General features: G+C 42.4%; 1 protein-coding gene and 1 long non-coding RNA gene across 3 annotated transcripts in view; one reads left to right on the top strand and one right to left on the bottom strand.

Moving 5' to 3' along the window:
- Positions 1 to 1,538: 1,538 nt before the first annotated feature.
- On the bottom strand, positions 1,539 to 8,767 carry LOC121281831. The gene is made up of 2 exons (XR_005943955.1): positions 8,297 to 8,767; positions 1,539 to 5,151 (listed from the first exon to the last, which is right to left on the bottom strand). It is a non-coding gene; the product is annotated as an uncharacterized LOC121281831 (long non-coding RNA).
- Positions 8,235 to 17,333, top strand: part of zgc:152774 (uncharacterized protein LOC553526 homolog) — a 132,121-nt gene continuing 123,022 nt past the window's right edge. Inside the window, exons 1-2 of one of the 2 annotated variants that reach the window (XM_041194863.1) lie at positions 8,235 to 8,363; positions 8,460 to 8,532. In XM_041194863.1, coding sequence (XP_041050797.1) covers positions 8,325 to 8,363; positions 8,460 to 8,532 — 112 coding nt within the window. In that variant the 5' untranslated portion in view covers positions 8,235 to 8,324. Of the gene's footprint in view, positions 8,364 to 8,459; positions 8,533 to 8,903; positions 9,272 to 17,333 lie in introns of those variants that run through there. The other variant, XM_041194864.1, reaches the window with a different exon arrangement.

A 17,333-nucleotide genomic window follows, 5' to 3' on the forward strand; every position in this document is an offset into this window, starting at 1 on the left:
TCTGGTGATTTTTTTTTCCCCAACACTGCCCTTGTTGGACTAATTGTGTGCAAGCATTTTTAAATACTAAATGACTGGCTCTATTTGCAAGTCAAAATATTTTCAGGAGTTTTGAATTTATTGCAGTGAGAGTCTTGTGCTTTGTATACAGTTTTGTACAAAGAAGTTTTTCCCTTTGGGTTTGGAGGGATTGTCTGGGGGGACGAGATGATCTGAAATTTGGTAGTATTGGAGGACAGGCTGTGGAGAGTTGTCTGAATTTCTTTTGGCTGTTGGGTGCGCAGCTGACAAATGCTCAAGCACAAATCACACTAAATACCAGCCTTAAACCCAGATGCTGATCAGATAACCTGGGGAGAGAGGGAAGGGGGTATTATGGTGTTGGGGAATGACTTAAATGTGGGTTGGGTATGTGGCCCGATGGCTGGGAGCTGGTGGTAGGTTGATGTGAACTATAAACCAGGGCTTTTGACAGGGAAGTGAAATTTCTAATTCCACCAAAAGAACAATTTTAAGGGTGATATTTTTGCAATTTTAAATCTTTAAAATTTTTTTTGGTTAGGTGTGGTCAAGTGAAAAAGTTAATGGCAGAAGACTTTATATTTTTTTGAGCAACTGTTGGCTGTCAAAATTATTACCAAATTAGAATTAAAAATACAATGAATTTGCTTATCCAATTGGGGAAGGAATTTAGAATTAATTCCATCTCAATTTCTTCTAAGTTTGTTTTATTTATTTGTTTGGGATGTGGGCGTCGCTGGCTAGGTCAGTACTTATTGCCCATGTCTAATTAAGCAAACATAAAAACGTGAATGCAAGCACAGTTCTGTCGAAGGGTCATGAGGACTCGAAACGTCAACTCTTTTCTTCTCCACCGATGCTGCCAGACCTGCTGAGTTTTTCCAGGTAATTCTGTTTTTGTTTCACCATACCAGGAGTTTGACATGGTACACATCACTAAAGTATTATTTTAATTTATATAGTTTCCTGAGACATCTATGGGAAAATTCATACCAATACAGTTCAGTAAGTTCTTAAGTTAAAACACAAGCAAAATAGGCTGTCTTTGTGCATCTAAATTAGAAATCCTTATGTTGACATGATTCCAAAACTGGAGAAGTATTGCAGTCCCCAACACTAATCTAACATTTCATACTTTATCAGTATAGAAAAACCTGAATGCTTAAAGGGTGTATAACACAAAGATGATTTGCCACTTAATGGTATAAACTGATCTTGTTCTACATCATATTAAATATTTAATACATATTTATACTAAGGGGCAAGAGCTCTTTTTAAAAAGAATACAGCTGAGGTAAGGGACAACATAAAAGTAACAATGTACAAAAATGCAACAAAAAAGTACAGATCCTTGCAACTGAGAGGTACAAGAACAAAAAAGTGACAAAACAGAGCGACAAAAAGAAACTTGCCAGGGATATAAAATCAACGTTATTTTTTCACAAAAAGAGACTGACCAGGAGCAATGTAGGCTTCTCAAGCTAATGAGTGATAATGTCAATGAAAGGAAACAGAGGACAAGTTGAATAATTTATCAATATTTACAGCACAGGAAGAAGATAGTACTCCAGACATTACAGAGAAACTAGTATTGAACTGGACAGAAATACATAAAAAATAACTTAAGCAAAATAGTAGTAAAGAAATTAATTGCACTAAAGAGTGATAAATACGCAGGAGGGGATACTTCCTATCTCAGGATTTTAAAGGAAGGTGAAAACATTGCAGGTCTATTATTTTCCAAAGTTCTCCTGACTTGGAACAATTTCTTCAGATGGGAAAATCTGACATCATTGTGCTATCTAAGAATGCAGAGAGGGGGAAACCAAGGAGTTATAGACCAGTTAGCTTAACTGTTGTTAGAAAATTACAGGAGTAAAATTAAGAGGAGTGACTGAGCACCTTATAAACTTTCATCTGATCAGAATGCTAGCATGGATTTGTAAAGAACAGGTTCTAACTGACTAATCTTATGACATTTTTAGAACAGGTGACTAAAAGAGTGGACAGAAGTTTATCTATTGATGCACATTTGATAAAGTCCCTCTGAAGAGACAGGTAAAGTTGAAGCTGATGGAACTGAAGGCAAATTATTGACCTAGTTAGGAAATTGAGTGGTAGGAGACCATGGGTAAGTATTGGCAGGATGCAAGTGATAGTGTCCCATCAGGCTCTGCGCTTGGGTTTTAATTATTCACTGTATTAATGACTTAGAGCCACATGTCCAACTTTGTTGCTGTTACAAAAGATAGGCTGCATTGTAAAGTGTGGGTGAAAGCATTAAATTAGAAAGATGAACTAGTAGATTAAGTGGATGAACAAAACTGACAAGTGGATTTTATGTAGGCAGGTGTGAGGTCATCTATTTGGATCTAAAAAGGAAAAGCTAGAAACAGTGGAGGTCCAAAGAGACTTGTCATTACTTTTTGTACCTGACCATGATATTTTAATCAAGAAGAATAATAGAATGTTAGACTTTATATATGGAGGACTAGAACAGAAGGGGATAGAAGTTGTGATATAGCTATACAAAGGCCTGGTTAGACCACACCTCTCATACTATGTTTAGTTCTGGGCACTACACTTTAGTTCAGGTATTTTAGCCTTGGAAGGAGTGCAATGTAGATTGACCAGAATGACATCTGGACTCCTCAGATTAAAGTTATGAGGGTAGATTACACAAACTGGGGTTGTATTCCATGGAATTTAGTAAGTTAAAGGAGTAATGTGATCAAAGTTTTAAGATATTAAGAGGGGCAGATAGAAACTATTTCACCTGGTTGGAGTCTCTAGGATTCAGGGATGTAGCCTAAAAATTATAGTCAGGCTTTTCAGGAATGGAGTTAGGAAATACTTCTACACAAAAAGGTAATAGAACTATTCCACAAATGGCAGTTACTGTGAGGTCAATTCTTAATTTTAAAGTGGAGATTGATGGATTATTGCTAACCAAAGGTATTAAGGGATATGGGGTGAAGGCGGGTATATGAAATTGCATCATAGATCAGCCATGATTTTACTAATGCGCAAGGAACAAGCACTAGTGGCTAAATGACCAATTCCTGTTTCTATGTTCCATATCATACCCCATCCCAACTTGAGTGTATAATTCCACAGAAATCACAGCACAGAAACAATTTTCAGACCATCAAGGCCATATTGGTGTTTATCCTCCATGCAAGCAGTAATCCTATTCTTATGTGGCCTGCATGGTTCCCATATCCCCTTCAAACAACACCTAATGGTGTTGACAAGGCCTCTGTTTCAATCACTAATAATAGTATTGTATTCCATAGCCTCGAAAAACATGTTTAAAAAAAGATGTATATTTCCTCGTGTTCTCTGCCCGAAGGCAGGTCCTTGGTGGTTATTTTTCAAACCACAGCAAAGTGCCATGATTTTTACTACAGGTAGGGTAAGGAGGCAGGTCCTGAACCTACCTCAGTTGGAATGGGGATCAAACACTGCTGTTGGCACTAATCTGATCCGCACATTAGCCATTTAGCCAACTGAGCTAACCGGCCCCAACAATGTTTCCTGTTCAGTCCTAAATTTCTTGCATTTAATCTTACATGTGACCCTCATTCTAGATCCCTCAATCACTGGAAGCCCTCTGTGAAGGAATGGGACACCGTTAATAGAAATAATGTTAAATGCTGGACCATTGTAAAATTAAGGTGATAACTTTAATTTTTGAGGCAGCAGAACAGCTCCAAATTGCTTCTCAATGACATTTCTTGCAGTAGCATAGGTCTCATCATATGAGTGTTGGTGATGAGTGACTGGGTTGTGGAGGGAGACATCAGTCAGGTATAAAATGAATCGCCATTGTTGATACTTTGGCCTAAAGATCTTGGGCAGCCAATTAGTGCAGACTGGCCAACTGGTATCATGCTGCTGCCAGGATGACATGTATTTACCAGCATGGTGAGCTGGGTGTGGTCACATACCAGCTGCATATTGAGCCAAGGTATACTTTGCAGCACCAATGTATTTCAGCATTGAGATTCATTGCCCACAAAGCTACATGTATGCAATACCCTCTCCTTGCATACAGTCTCTGTTGCCTCCTGGATGCAGCAATGAATGGTAAACAATGACAACTGGAGGAGGGTGGATGCCTCTTTGCTTCTAAACTGCATGCATAGTATCGCAAATACTGTGCTACCAAATTGTGTGTCCTTTTGTGTTGCGTTGGACATATTGTGATGGGATCATGGTGCCTAATGTCTTGGTATTATGTCTCCAGAGTGCTAACACCATGGTCAGCTCATGTACAGCCAAGCAATAAACCAGAATTGCAAGAGATACGGAAAGAACTTGCTGGTCGTCAATCACAAGCGGAGCAGTGAAGAGTGGTCTCTCTGACACAGGGACTAATTGGGCAAAGAAACTGGAACAAGTGGCATTGTTCCAATCCCCGTGGAGATCAATGATTTTTTTAAAAAAAGATGAATTTCCCAGCAACTACTGGAAATTACTAAAAGGAGAAAATTTCATATTTTTAGACTTGTACTCTTAAACATCAAACATTACTTAACAGGCAACTAATGTACCAAACTAAAGAGGTATTTTCACATCAACTAATTAACACAATCTTCCTACAACCTCTTGTTTTCTGTACACCTAATTTCTAGCAGATGTAAAGTTCCAAGTTACTCCCAGCCTTCCAGCAGGTCCACTTCCCCCTGCCACACCAGGTCAAATCCTCCAGTGTCCTTCGAAAATTGTTCCATTCAGCACCAACTCTCGCCTACAAGGCCCACCTCAGTGACTCCTTGTCCCTTAAAACTCAAAAGTCCTCTCTGTTCGGGCCTCTTCAAGCAGAATACGAGCAGTTACAAGCAATCTGCTTAATTGTTAACGCAAACAGTTCATCCTGCTCTTCGTAGCAGCAGCTTTGTTACTTTTCCACATAGCAGCATCTGCCTTGTCTCTCTCACTCAGTGTCTCTGTGCCTATCTCCAAAAGGCAGCTGTGCCTTTTGCATGACAAGGTGTGAAAACTGTCAGTTGATTTTCAATAGGATTCAGTTTGCTTTTCTTTTCCCATGGCCATGGGGGTCTGTTTCCAGGCAGAGGTTCAGTACGACCCCATCGCCCTATCCAGAAGTGTTCAATTCTGTTTCACCTTAAATTAAAGGAGACACTTTAAAAAACATAACCATCTTGTAAAGTCCAATTTTCATAACAACATCAGAGGTGTTGAACACAAGGACCTCGGCTAAATGACTAATTTATTTAATCATTCAGTCATGTTACAGTAAATACATCACTTGAGTTTAGTGCTTCATGACTTTAGCTGATCGGGGCAAGATTATAAATAACTAAATGGAGGACATGGGTAGGAAAGGTTTCAGAGATAGCCTTGAAGTCACAGCTGAGATTTAACAATTCCACTTTTAATTATTGCCTCCCAACAGGACCGCAGCTCCCAGGTCATTCCCCAGCGGAGGCAAGGCTTCTGCCGCCACTGACATCACAATTGTGCATCCGGTCCCCGCCACCCTCTTCCCAAAACCTCCCGTTCTTTGCTGCTCCCGCCCACTGCCACTGCCCATTCTGCCACTTCCCACTCACATATAAAAACAGAAATCTGCGGATGCTGGAAATCCGAAACAAAAACAGAATTACCTGGAAAAACTCAGCAGGTCTGGCAGCATCGGCGGAGAAGAAAAGAGTTGATGTTTCGAGTCCTCATGACCCTTCAACAGAACTAGGAGAGGGGTGAATTATAAGCTGGTTTAAGGTGGGGTGGGGGTGGGGGGAGAGAAGTGGAGGGGGTGGTGTGGTTGTAGGGACAAGCAAGCAGTAATAGGAGCAGATAATCAAAAGATGTCACAGACAAAAGAACAAAAGAACACAGAGGTGTTGAATTTGGTGATATTATCTAAACGAATGTGCTAATTAAGAATGGATGGTAGGGCACTCAAGGTATAGCTCTAGTGGGGGTGGGGGGGCATAAGAGATTTAAAAATAATGGAAATAGGTGGGAAAAGAAAAACCTATATAAATTATTGGAAAAAACAAAAGGGGGGAGAAACAGAAAGGGGGTGGGGATGGAGGAGGGAGTTCAAGACCTAAAGTTGTTGAATTCAATATTTAGTCTGGAAGGCTGTAAAGTGCCTAGTCAGAAGATGAGGTGCTGTTCCTCCAGTTTGTGTTGGGCTTCACTGGAACAATGCAGCAAGCCAAGTACAGACATGTGGGCAAGAGAGCAGGGTGGTGTGTTAAAATGGCAAGCGACAGGGAGGTTTGGGTCATTCTTGCAGACAGACCGCAGGTGTTCTGCAAAGCGGTCGCCCAGTTTACGTTGGGTCTCTCCCATGTAGAGGAGACCGCATTGGGAGCAACAAATACAGTAGACTAAGTTGGGGGAAATGCAAGTGAAATGCTGCTTCACTTGAAAGGAGTGTTTGGGCCCTAGGACAGTGAGGAGAGAGGAAGTGAAGGGGCAGGTGTTACATCTTTTGTGTGGGCATGGGGAGGTGCCATAGGTGGGGGTTGAGGAGTAGGGGGTGATGGAGGAGTGGACCAGGGTGTCCTGGAGGGAACGATCCCTACGGAATGTCAAAGGGGGGGGGGTGCGGGAGGGTGAAGGGAAGATGTGTTTGGTGGTGGCATCATGCTGGAGTTGGCGGAAATGGCGGAGGATGATCCTTCGAATGCGGAGGCTGATGGGGTGTTAAGTGAGGACAAGGGGGACCCTATCATGTTTCTGGGAGGGAGAAGGCGTGAGGGCGGATGCGCGGGAGATGGGCCGGACACGGTTGAGGGCCCTGTCAACGACCGTGGGTGGAAAACCTCGGTTAAGGAAGAAGGAGGACATGTCAGAGGAACTGTTTTTGAAGGTAGCATCATCAGAACAGATGCGACGGAGGCGAAGGAACTGAGAGAATGGGATGGAGTCCTTACAGGAAGCAGGGTGTGAGGAGCTGTAGTCGAGGTAGCTGTGGGAGTCAGTAGGCTTGTAAGGGATATTGGTGGACAGTCTATCACCAGAGATTGAGACAAGGAAGGGAAGGGAAGTGTCAGAGATGGACCACGTGAAAACGATGGAGGGGTGGAGATTGGAAGCAAGATTAATAAATTTTTCCAAGTCCCGAGAAGAGCATGAAGCAGCACCGAAGTAATCATCGACGTACTGGAGAAAGAGTTGTGGAAGGGGGCCGGAGTAGGACTGGAACAAGGAATGTTCCACATAACCCATAAAGAGACAGGCATAGCTGGGGCCCATGCGGGTACCATAGCCACACCTTTTATTTGGAGGAAGTGAGAGGAGTTGAAGGAGAAATTGTTCAGTGTGAGAACAAGTTCAGCCAGACGGAGGAGAGTAGTGGTGGATGGGGATTGTTCGGGCCTCTGTTTGAGGAAGAAGCTAAGGGCCCTCAGACCATCCTGGTGAGGGATGGAGGTGTAGAGGGATTGGAAGTCCATGGTGAAGAGGAAGCGGTTGGGGCCAGGGAACTGGAAATTGTTGATGTGACATAAGGTGTCGGAAGAATCACGGATGTAGGTGGGAAGGGACTGGACAAGGGGAGAGAGAAGGGAGTCAAGATAACGAGAAATGAGTTCTGTGGGGCAGGAGCAAGCTGACACGATCGGTCTACCGGGACATTTCTGTTTGTGGATTTTGGGTAGGAGGTAGAAGCGGACCGTCCAAGGTTGGGCGACTATCAGGTTGGAAGCTGTGGGAGGAAGATCCCCAGAGGAGATGAAGTCAGTGACAGTCCTGGAAACAATGGCTTGATGTTCAGTGGTGGGGTCATGGTCCAGGGAGAGGTAGGAGGAAGTCCCACTCACTGATGTTTGTTAACATCGCTCTCTCCGCTGCTCGCAGGAGGCGGACAACTGGGGCCAGGGCCAGCGAGGCTCACATCTTACGAAGTAATAAAAAAAGCAAAATTGCTACTTCCAAAACATTTGCAGCACATTTTAAATTTCAACATAAAGTAAATGTGGAGTAGAATGTTGAGTAATGATTCTTTCTCTAGTTCGTTGATGAAACTGCGTCGTGCAGAAATTGGCATGTTATACGGCATCCTCGCTCAGGAAGCATTGCGCTGTAGGGCAGTTTGCCCATTGATGGGAAACACCATATTGTACGGCATCCCCACGCAGAAAGCATAGCTCTGTACGGCAGTTCCCCTTGATGGAAGACGCCATGTTGTACGGCATCCTCACAGAAAGCATTGCACTGTACGGCAGTTCCCCCATTGATGGAAGACACCATGATGTACGGCATTCCACCGCCGTTGACAACGTTGCGCCCTCACCTGGGAAACGGAGAACTCTTGATCAAACATGGCGAGGCTGAGTGAGCATGGGATTCGCCTCAGTGCGGTAAGCTGAATAATAACGTAATAACAGCCGGAATCAGACGGAGCTGAGTTGCACATCTGCCAAATAACGCTGACGATGTTTTATTTTGTTCTTCAGATGAGCCCCACCTACTTACACACGAACTCGACCAGTCACACCTGGCCTTTTAGCGCAATCGCCGAGCTAATAGGTAAGGCATCGCACTGGCTTGTCAATCTATTCTTACTATAGCAATTTGCCGATGCTCGGCTTCTCTGCTGATCGCAACAGGAATTCAGCCGCCTTAAATTTTATATTTAATTATTTAATTATGTCCGAAATCTCGACTGCCGGGACAACCGAATTTGCGCGGGGGAGGGTCGCCTCGATGACTGACGGATGATTAGACCAATTAGGCGATGGACCCGTCATTTTGGGGCAGACTCATCCACCCCTGACTGACGTTTGTTTTCGGCAATTAGCGAACTGAGGGCGGGCTATAAGGATCTGATTGGCGCAAATGCTTGATTAGCATTGGCGCGAGCCAATTGAATTTGAACTGTCGTTAACGCCCGTGAGGTAGATGCAACAACCGTTGTGGACTGAAGTTGTCTGGTGGACTCTAGTTGGTGAGGGCGGGGAGAAGGAAAAACAGGTTAGGTTCAGGAGTGATCTGGGTGAATTCGGTGATGATTTGGGATGGATGGAAAGGATTGAACAGCCGATAGTAGCCGGGAGCGGTTGTTGTCACCTGACGTCTCCCAAGCCCCTGACTGCAACCCGAAGCACTCTCGGCTTCTCAGCCAATCACAGAGCGCAACGGAATCACAACAAACACCGCGTGACAATGGGAGCGAGCTTGAAACTTCCGTGTTAGGTAACGCCTCAGGAGCACGCGGGGAGCTGTGATTGGTCATTTTTGGGGTGTTAGCGGACAGTATTCGAATTGGGTAAGTAGAATTGTGTCCGAAGTGGAAAATGTGGTGACGGGTACTTGTGGTTCTGCGGTCTAAGCAGAAATTTGGACAAAAGTTTTAGTTTAGGCCATCAATTTATTGTTATCAGAATGACCATCCTTAGTGTTAAGTATTACAAAGTAATATTTGCATAAGTATGCCATAAATAAATATTTATGGTATAGTAACATGTCAACAGATTCATGTTTATGTTTCACACATGCCTCTTCCCATTCTAATCCTATTATGAGTCATCGCTGGACTTTTAATTTTCTAATATCTTTATTGTTGGCTTTCCTCTATCCTTTGACATACAAGAACTAAAAATATTTGGTCCCCTAGGCCCATCATTACTGTCTGTGCTGATCTTCCAGTCCCCTTCGACATCACCTGTAAAATTGTCTTCATTGCTTCATCTCAGAATATTTCTGCAAGATTGTCCTGCTTTATATTCCCTCCCACACCCATTCAAACTTGATACTCTTTATGCATCATTCCCACCCTTTACCCTGTTGTTGCTGATAGTGCTTCCAGCTACCACCTTATTCTTAAACAGACTCCACCTCTTTTCTTACCAAGGAGAGCTGTATGCTAAATGGGAAAGTGCTGAGAGTGTGACTGTGTTAAACACTGGCTGAGCTGCCTATACTCATTGAACTTGTGGGGTGGTAGGGGTGGCTTGCTTTATGTATGTATATATCAAGAATACTTTCTGGTGAATTTTTCAATTTTGCTTTGTGGAGTGCTTTAGTTTTTATTGAGATTGCTGTTCTAGTGAAATTTTACATCTGTGGGTGGATTGTTGCTTACTTTGATTTATTGTAACAGGGGGTGGAGGGGTGACATAGTGATAATGTCACTGGGCTGGTAATCCAGAGGTCCAGGCTAATGCTGTGTGGGTTCAAATCCAACCATGGCAGCTGGTGGAATTTAAAATACAATTAAATCTAGAATTGAATGCTAGTCTCAGTAATGGTGACAATGAAGCCATTGTTGATTGTTGTCAAAAACCCATCTGCTGCACTAATATCCTATACGGAAGGAAATCTGTCCTACATGTGACTTGGTCTAGAGTAAGGTGGTTGACTCTTAACTGCCCTCTGAAATGGCCTAGCAAGCCACTCAGTTCAAAGGCAATCAGGGATGGGCAGTGAATGCTGGTCTTGTCAGTGACGCACACATCCCATGAAAGAATAAAAAAAGTACCCAGAATACCAAGTGTAACAATTTCTTGAAGTTTTGGTCTATGTGAATTTCACAGCCTCATAGTAAACAGAGAATTGTCAGGCTGTGCCTCTTCTAATCTCAGCTATAACGATGTACAGCTAATTCACTGTGTTCGTTCATGTGCATTTGGCTGCCACACAGGACCTGAACCTATTCTGTCTATCTTCTTATCTCTTAGCAGCTGTCAAGTTCTTCTGTACATCTTCCCTTCCTGTCAGCCTGTCGTGCTAGCTTTCATTTCCCTGTTGGGCATGTTGAACCCCAAATCTGACTCCACCCCGTTACTGCCTTCCTTATTTATTTTTTTAAATTTATGTTCTTATTTCTTATATTTGTCTTATCCTACTTCTGTCCCAGGCATGAATCTGCCTTGGATTAGCCCAGAGCTACCTCTGTACCTTTCTTGACATTCACTCGCTGCTGCCTCCCTACAAGCAACAACCTAGGTTGTCACCTTCCCCTCTGATCAACTTTCTCACCAGCACCTGTTAGAGGTTAACCACGCCAACCTATTTCTTGTCCTGCTCACCTCAGTCAACATTGTCCCTTTTGACTTTGCATGTCAACCAACCTGTCATCACCCCTCCCTGCATAACATGGAATAGAATGTTACACCACAGAATGAGGCCAATTTGGCCTAATGTCTGTGTCAGCTCTTTGAAAATACCATCCAATTCGTCCCACTGCCCTGCATTTTCATCAATGTGATGCAGATTTTTCCTTTCATATATTTATCCAATTCCCTTTTGAAAGCTACTACTGAATCTGTTTCCACCATCCTTTCAGACAGTGCTTTCCAAATCAACAACTTGCTGTGTTTTTTTAAAATAAATTTTTAAACAAACTCCCTATTAGCTTTAAACAAACCTGGCTTCTTTTGCTCATGACCTTAAGTCATGTCCTCTGCTTATTAACCGTTCTGGCCAGTGGAATATTTTCTCAAAATCTCTCATTACTTTGAACACCTCTGTTAAATCTCCTATGATCCATCTCTCCTTTAAGAACAATTCCAACTTCTCGAGTCTTGCCACATAACTGAATTGCTCACCCCTGGTACCATTCTGATAAACATCTTCAAGGTTTTGATATCCTTCCTATAGTGTGGTGCTCAGAATTGGACACAATATTCCAGCTGAGGCTAATCAGTGATTTATAAAGGTTTAGCTTAGTTAAGTTCTTTGATTTTGTACTCTATGACTCTACTTATAAAGCCCAGGATCCCATATCCTTTTTAACAGCCTTCTCAACCTGTCCTACACCTTCAGATATTTGTATTTGTGAACCCACAGGTCTCTGTTCCTGCACTCCCTTTAAAATTGTACCACTTAGTTTATATTGCCAGTCCTCATTCATCCTTCCAAAATGCATTACTTCACACTTGTCTGCATTAAATTTCATCTGTTGTGTATCTGCCCATTTCACCAGTCTCATTTTATCTCTACCTTTTAGCCTATTTCGATTCTTTCACCCCACTACCCCCACTAGGGCTATCTGTACCTTGCTTGTCCTGCTTTCCACCCTTAATTAGCAGATTCCTTAGATAATATCACCACCTTCAACACCTCTTTGTCCTTTTGTCTATGACATCTTTTGGCTATCTCCACCTATCACTGGTCCTCTATCCAGCTCTACCCCCCCCCCCCCAAAACCAGCTTATATTTTACCTCTTCTATTTTTACTTAGTTCTGTTGAAGAGTCATACGGACTCGAAATGTTAACTGTGTTCCTCTCTGCAGATGCTGCCAGACCTGCTGAGTTTTTCCATGTATTTTTATTTTTGCTTTCTCATTATCCTAAAGTTTGCTCCTTTACTCCTTATGGTTTACTGAATTTTCAAGTTTTGTGATCTGTAAACTTTGAAATTTTGCCTTCTATATCTAATTCCAATTCACAGCATACATTAAAAGAGCCCTGGCCATTATACTGTCCCTTGAGGTACAGCACTGTATATTTCCCTCCAGTCTCTCAAACAGCAATTCATTTATCACTACTTTTTGATTCTTAGCCACAGTGCCATTGCTCGTACAGACCTATAGGTTTTGACTTTTATTTTTAACAAGACTGTTATGTTGCATTTTATTGAGCACCTTATGAAATCCGTGTACACAACTACACTTCCTTTATCAGCCCTCTCATTTACTTCATTAAAGAACTTAATCTAGTTTGTCAGATACAACTTTCCTTTAACAATTTGGTGTTGACTGCCATTTGTTAACTAATCCATGTTCTTTCAAGCACCAGTTTTGTCCTGGGTTATGGTTTCTAGATATGTCTGCACGACCAACTAGCTTACAGTTAACAGGTATTTTCCCTCCATTTTACTCCCTTAAATGTCTATTCACTTGCAAACAAGGCCCTTGTCATCTACAGCCTTATGATTGCATTGGCATCCTGACTTTGACTGAAACTTGCCTTATGGGTGACTATCTACCCAACTATACACTCAATTATTTGCACAAAAACTGTTAAAATGACAGCATTGTCCTTATCAGTACTGTACATATGCTGTCCAAACAATGAGATACTTACTGGCTGTACAATACCAGACGGGAGTAAAACAAAATACTTCCATAAGCTGGAAATTTGAAATATAAACAGAAAATGCAGAAAACACTCGACAAATCAGCTGGCGTCTGTGGAGCTGATACTGAGACACATGGATTTACAGAACTAGGCAAAAGGATATAGTCCTCTTGTATCTGTTGTGTTCAATACTGGTCCACACCCGCACACCCAGCGATGCAAATAAGCTGCAAGCAAATTTTCAAGCGCTGCTGGCAGTTTTAGCACTGAAGAAAATATTAATCTGTCAGGTTCAGGAAAACATGGCTCTGTGCCTCCAGTTAATCCCTCTGCAGTGATTTAACCTGCGCATGCTCACACAGATACTGGAAGGTGTCACCTACTGGTGCTCCAGAAAGACATATTTCAACACATAGACCATATGCAGTGGAATCTCATAAACTTTCTTTTAATGGTGGTCACGTTGGCAGCAGTCACTCCGTTGGAATATAGTGAACAGATTAAAGGAATCACAGGGTTCATTTTCAACAGGAACTTTGCCTCTGAGATAATCTTTTCAAATTGTAATAGTCCTCACTGCACCCACTTTCCAGAGATGACCTAATAACCACATTATTCGCTGACTACTGTAGAGCCTGACAGAAGGAAATAAAGACATCAAATCCAACGTCAGAACAGCCCCAATTGAATACAAAGCACAGCTATGAATTCTTTTATGTCCCCAGTAAAATGTTTTCTCTCTCCCATCCCATTCAATTTTCCTGATATGGTCCACATCTTTCTTCTCAAGTCCAAGGGGTGCACATTTGAGCTTATCTGACAACTGGTTTAACATCCATCAACCGATCTGGCAGGACCCCATCAAGTTGAGCCTCACTCTGGCAATTCTGCTCATTACTTTGGGACTAACATGGAGAGTAAATATAACCCTCCTCCTGAATTCTTTTTTCCATTACTATCTCCATAAACCCATCTACCCTTCCTCTTCTGTTATTGCCTGCAACAAGTATGAAGACCTCACGGGACATTTTATAACTGAAATTTAAATCATGCCTTCTGCTGTTCCCTTTGTCAAACCTTCCCTTTGGCTCCTCTCTGCTCCAGCCCTGATTCTTCACAATTCTCTAATTTTCTCTTCTATCTCCCTTCATCCCTTTTCTGAGCTTATCCATGAGATCCTACTCCTGCTCCCTTGACCCCATTCCTTCTAAACTGCTGAACAGCCAGCTTCTCTTCCTGGCCCTCACATGAGCTGATATAAATGATTCCTACTCCTTGGGTATTGTCCCTTGTCCTTTCAAACCATTAGCATCGCCCCCTTTTAAGAATCCCACCCTTGCCTACTCTTTGCAGACCACCACCCTATGACCCTTTCTTGCTCCCTTTCCCTAATGGGTTCTTAAACATTTTATGTCCTTCCAAATCTGTGTCCAACTTTATCACACTTTCATGTTTGAATCTCTAATCAGGTTTCACCCCTGTTACCACATTGAAATGGCCCTAATCAATGTAAAAAAAAATGTTATCCTCTTTGACTGGGGTGCCCTAATACTCCTCATTTTGGCTTTTGACACAGTGAGTCATCTCATCCTTCCCCAATATCTTTCCTCACTTGCCCAGTTCCCTGGGATTGCTGTCATTTGGTTCCTTGCATAACTATCCAATTGCAGTCGTAGCATCTCCAGGAATGACTTTTCTTCCCACCTCCACCTCGCCATTAGCCCTGTATTTGGTCATGCGCTATCCCTTGGTGATATCACCCAAGAACATGTACATTGATGGTGCCCAGCTCTATCTCTCCATTACTTGCCTTGGACCACCTCTGTATTGTCAGATTGCTTGTTCATTAGATGAGCCAAAGTTTCCTCCAGTTACACATTCAGAATTCTGAAGCTTTCATCTTAAACCAAAAACACGATACCCTTGCCTCGATTCGATTTCCCCTTCCCCACCCACTGTTTTCAACTGAACTAGACGTTTTACAGTTTTGGCATCCTGCTTAACTCCCACCTGAGCTTCCTATCCCATCCACTCCATCATTGTTGCTTCTGTAACATCACCTGTTTCTGTCCCTGCTTCAGCTAATCTTCTGCTGAACCTTCATTCATGCCTTTTCGTCACCTCCAGACTTGACTAGACCAATAGGAATCTGGTCATTTAAATTTTGTCAATTTCAGCTGATCTGAATCTCTGCTGCCCATATCCTTTTCAGAGTCATGCCCTGTTACCTATCGACCCTGATCTCACTGGCCTACATTGACTCCCAGTACCCCACTGCCTACAGTGTTAAGATTGTTGTCATGTTTAATTGCCTTCATAGCCTTTCCCTTTCTTTATAATCTCCTCCAGACCTCCAAATGCTCACCCCCAAGTCTCTCCATTCCTTTGACTGGCCTTTTGTGCATTTCACCAATTATTGGTGGCTGTGCACCAATAATGTCTAGGCTCCAGACTCTGGAATTTCCTGCCTAAATCCATCTGCCTCACCGTCACACTTTCCTCCTTTGAGACACTCCTCAAAACCCACCTCGTTGAACAAACTTTTGTCAGCTATTCCTAAATCTTTTTCCTTGGCTCAGCATTCATTTTTGCCTCAGGAACATTTTTTCTACATTAAATGCATTATATAAGTGCAACTTTTAAAAATCCTTCTCAAAACTTAGCTTTTCCACCAAGTTTTAAGTCACCCATCTAATCTGCTTTCATGGATTGCCATCTGTTCCCATTGTTCTTCTCTCCAATCTTGCAACACTTCATTAAAGGCCCCAAATTAATCCAAGCTGCAATTGTTGAATGCTCCCAATTGTCCTAGAATTGTTTAATTAATAAACAACAGGCTGAGGGGATATGACTTAACAACAACAACAACTTTCGTTTATGTGGTGTTTTAAAAGTAGTAAAATGTCTCGAGGTCCATGCACAGGTCCATCATCAAATAGAACTTGATACTGAGCCACATAAAACAATATTAGGACAGGTGACCAAAAGTGGTAGGCTTTAATGTACATCTTAAAGGAGGAGAAAAATGTAGCGAGACAGCGAGGTTTAGGGAGTGAATTCCAGAGTTTAAAGCCTAGGCAGCTGAAGGTATCAGTACCAATAGTGAAACAAAGAAAGTTGGGACGCGCAAGAGGCTAGATTTGGAGGGATGCAGAGATTTCTAAGGGTTGGAGGAGATTTTGGAGATGTGAAGAAGCAAGGCAATGGAGGAATTTGAAAACAAAGATGAGAATAAAATTGAGGCATTGCCGTACCAAGAGCTAGGGTAGTTCAGTGAGCACAGGGATGATGGGACTGGAATTTGGTGTGAGTTAGGGTACAGGCAGCAAGAGAGCATGTGCTCAAGTTTATGGAAGGTTTAATGGTTGGGGGGTGGTGAGGAGGGAGCCAAGAGAACATTTGAAAAGTTGCTTGAGAAGCCAGGAGGGCATTGGAATAGTTACTTATTTGAGAGGTACTCCAATGCTGCCTGCCCACAGGTAGCCACTCTGCAAGCTTGGAAATCCAAATCCACCACTTTATCTGGATCGCAGAGGTGATTGGCTGTGAAATGGATCCCAGACCTGTGGAATTACTCAAGTCCTTTGTTTTCAATTGAGCCACTGAGGGATGCTTTCCCTACTTATGTTAACATAGTGCAAGGCAGGGAGGAAGATTATTCTGGTATAACTTTTTTAAAAAGCTGTCAATTTTTTAAATATACACAATTTTATCTGCTGCTAGACTACAGAAAGCAGATGTAACAACATTAATGCTGGTGGCTGGCTCCCAAATGCAAGCTTCCCGGAATATAAATTAAAAGAACAGTGTGAAAGCCACTTTGAAAGGAAACGTTCCAGCAGTTTACAGACAATTTATAATATTGCCCAGAAGCTAATGTACAATGAACTCTGGCACCGGTCTGACCTCAGCTATCTGTAATTCATCTAACTGCAGTCCAAACTTTTAACACTTCTGTACATATATATAGATGATATTTCTTACATTTGTAAACACACAGCTAACCCCTTAACATCTCAAAGTAGAAATAGGAAGAGCACCTCTGAATCCACTGACCTACATCCGGTAACACTTCAGTGCACATTGACCACAAACCTTGTAACACTTCATTGAATACTAATCTTAAATACAATACGGCACAATGCAGGACACAAGCATTGTGTCAATATTTGTGTACAGGTTGGAGGTTGTACGGTGTATTTGTAGCATACAGCTTATTGTCTCATGGAACTTAACCTAAACAGTGCAATAATGTAGGGATCTCACATCCTTGTCTCTTGTTTGGAATAAGGAATCAAGTACTGAA

This window comes from Carcharodon carcharias, chromosome 9, assembly GCF_017639515.1.
Source record: "Carcharodon carcharias isolate sCarCar2 chromosome 9, sCarCar2.pri, whole genome shotgun sequence".
NCBI classification, from domain to species: domain Eukaryota; kingdom Metazoa; phylum Chordata; class Chondrichthyes; order Lamniformes; family Lamnidae; genus Carcharodon; species Carcharodon carcharias.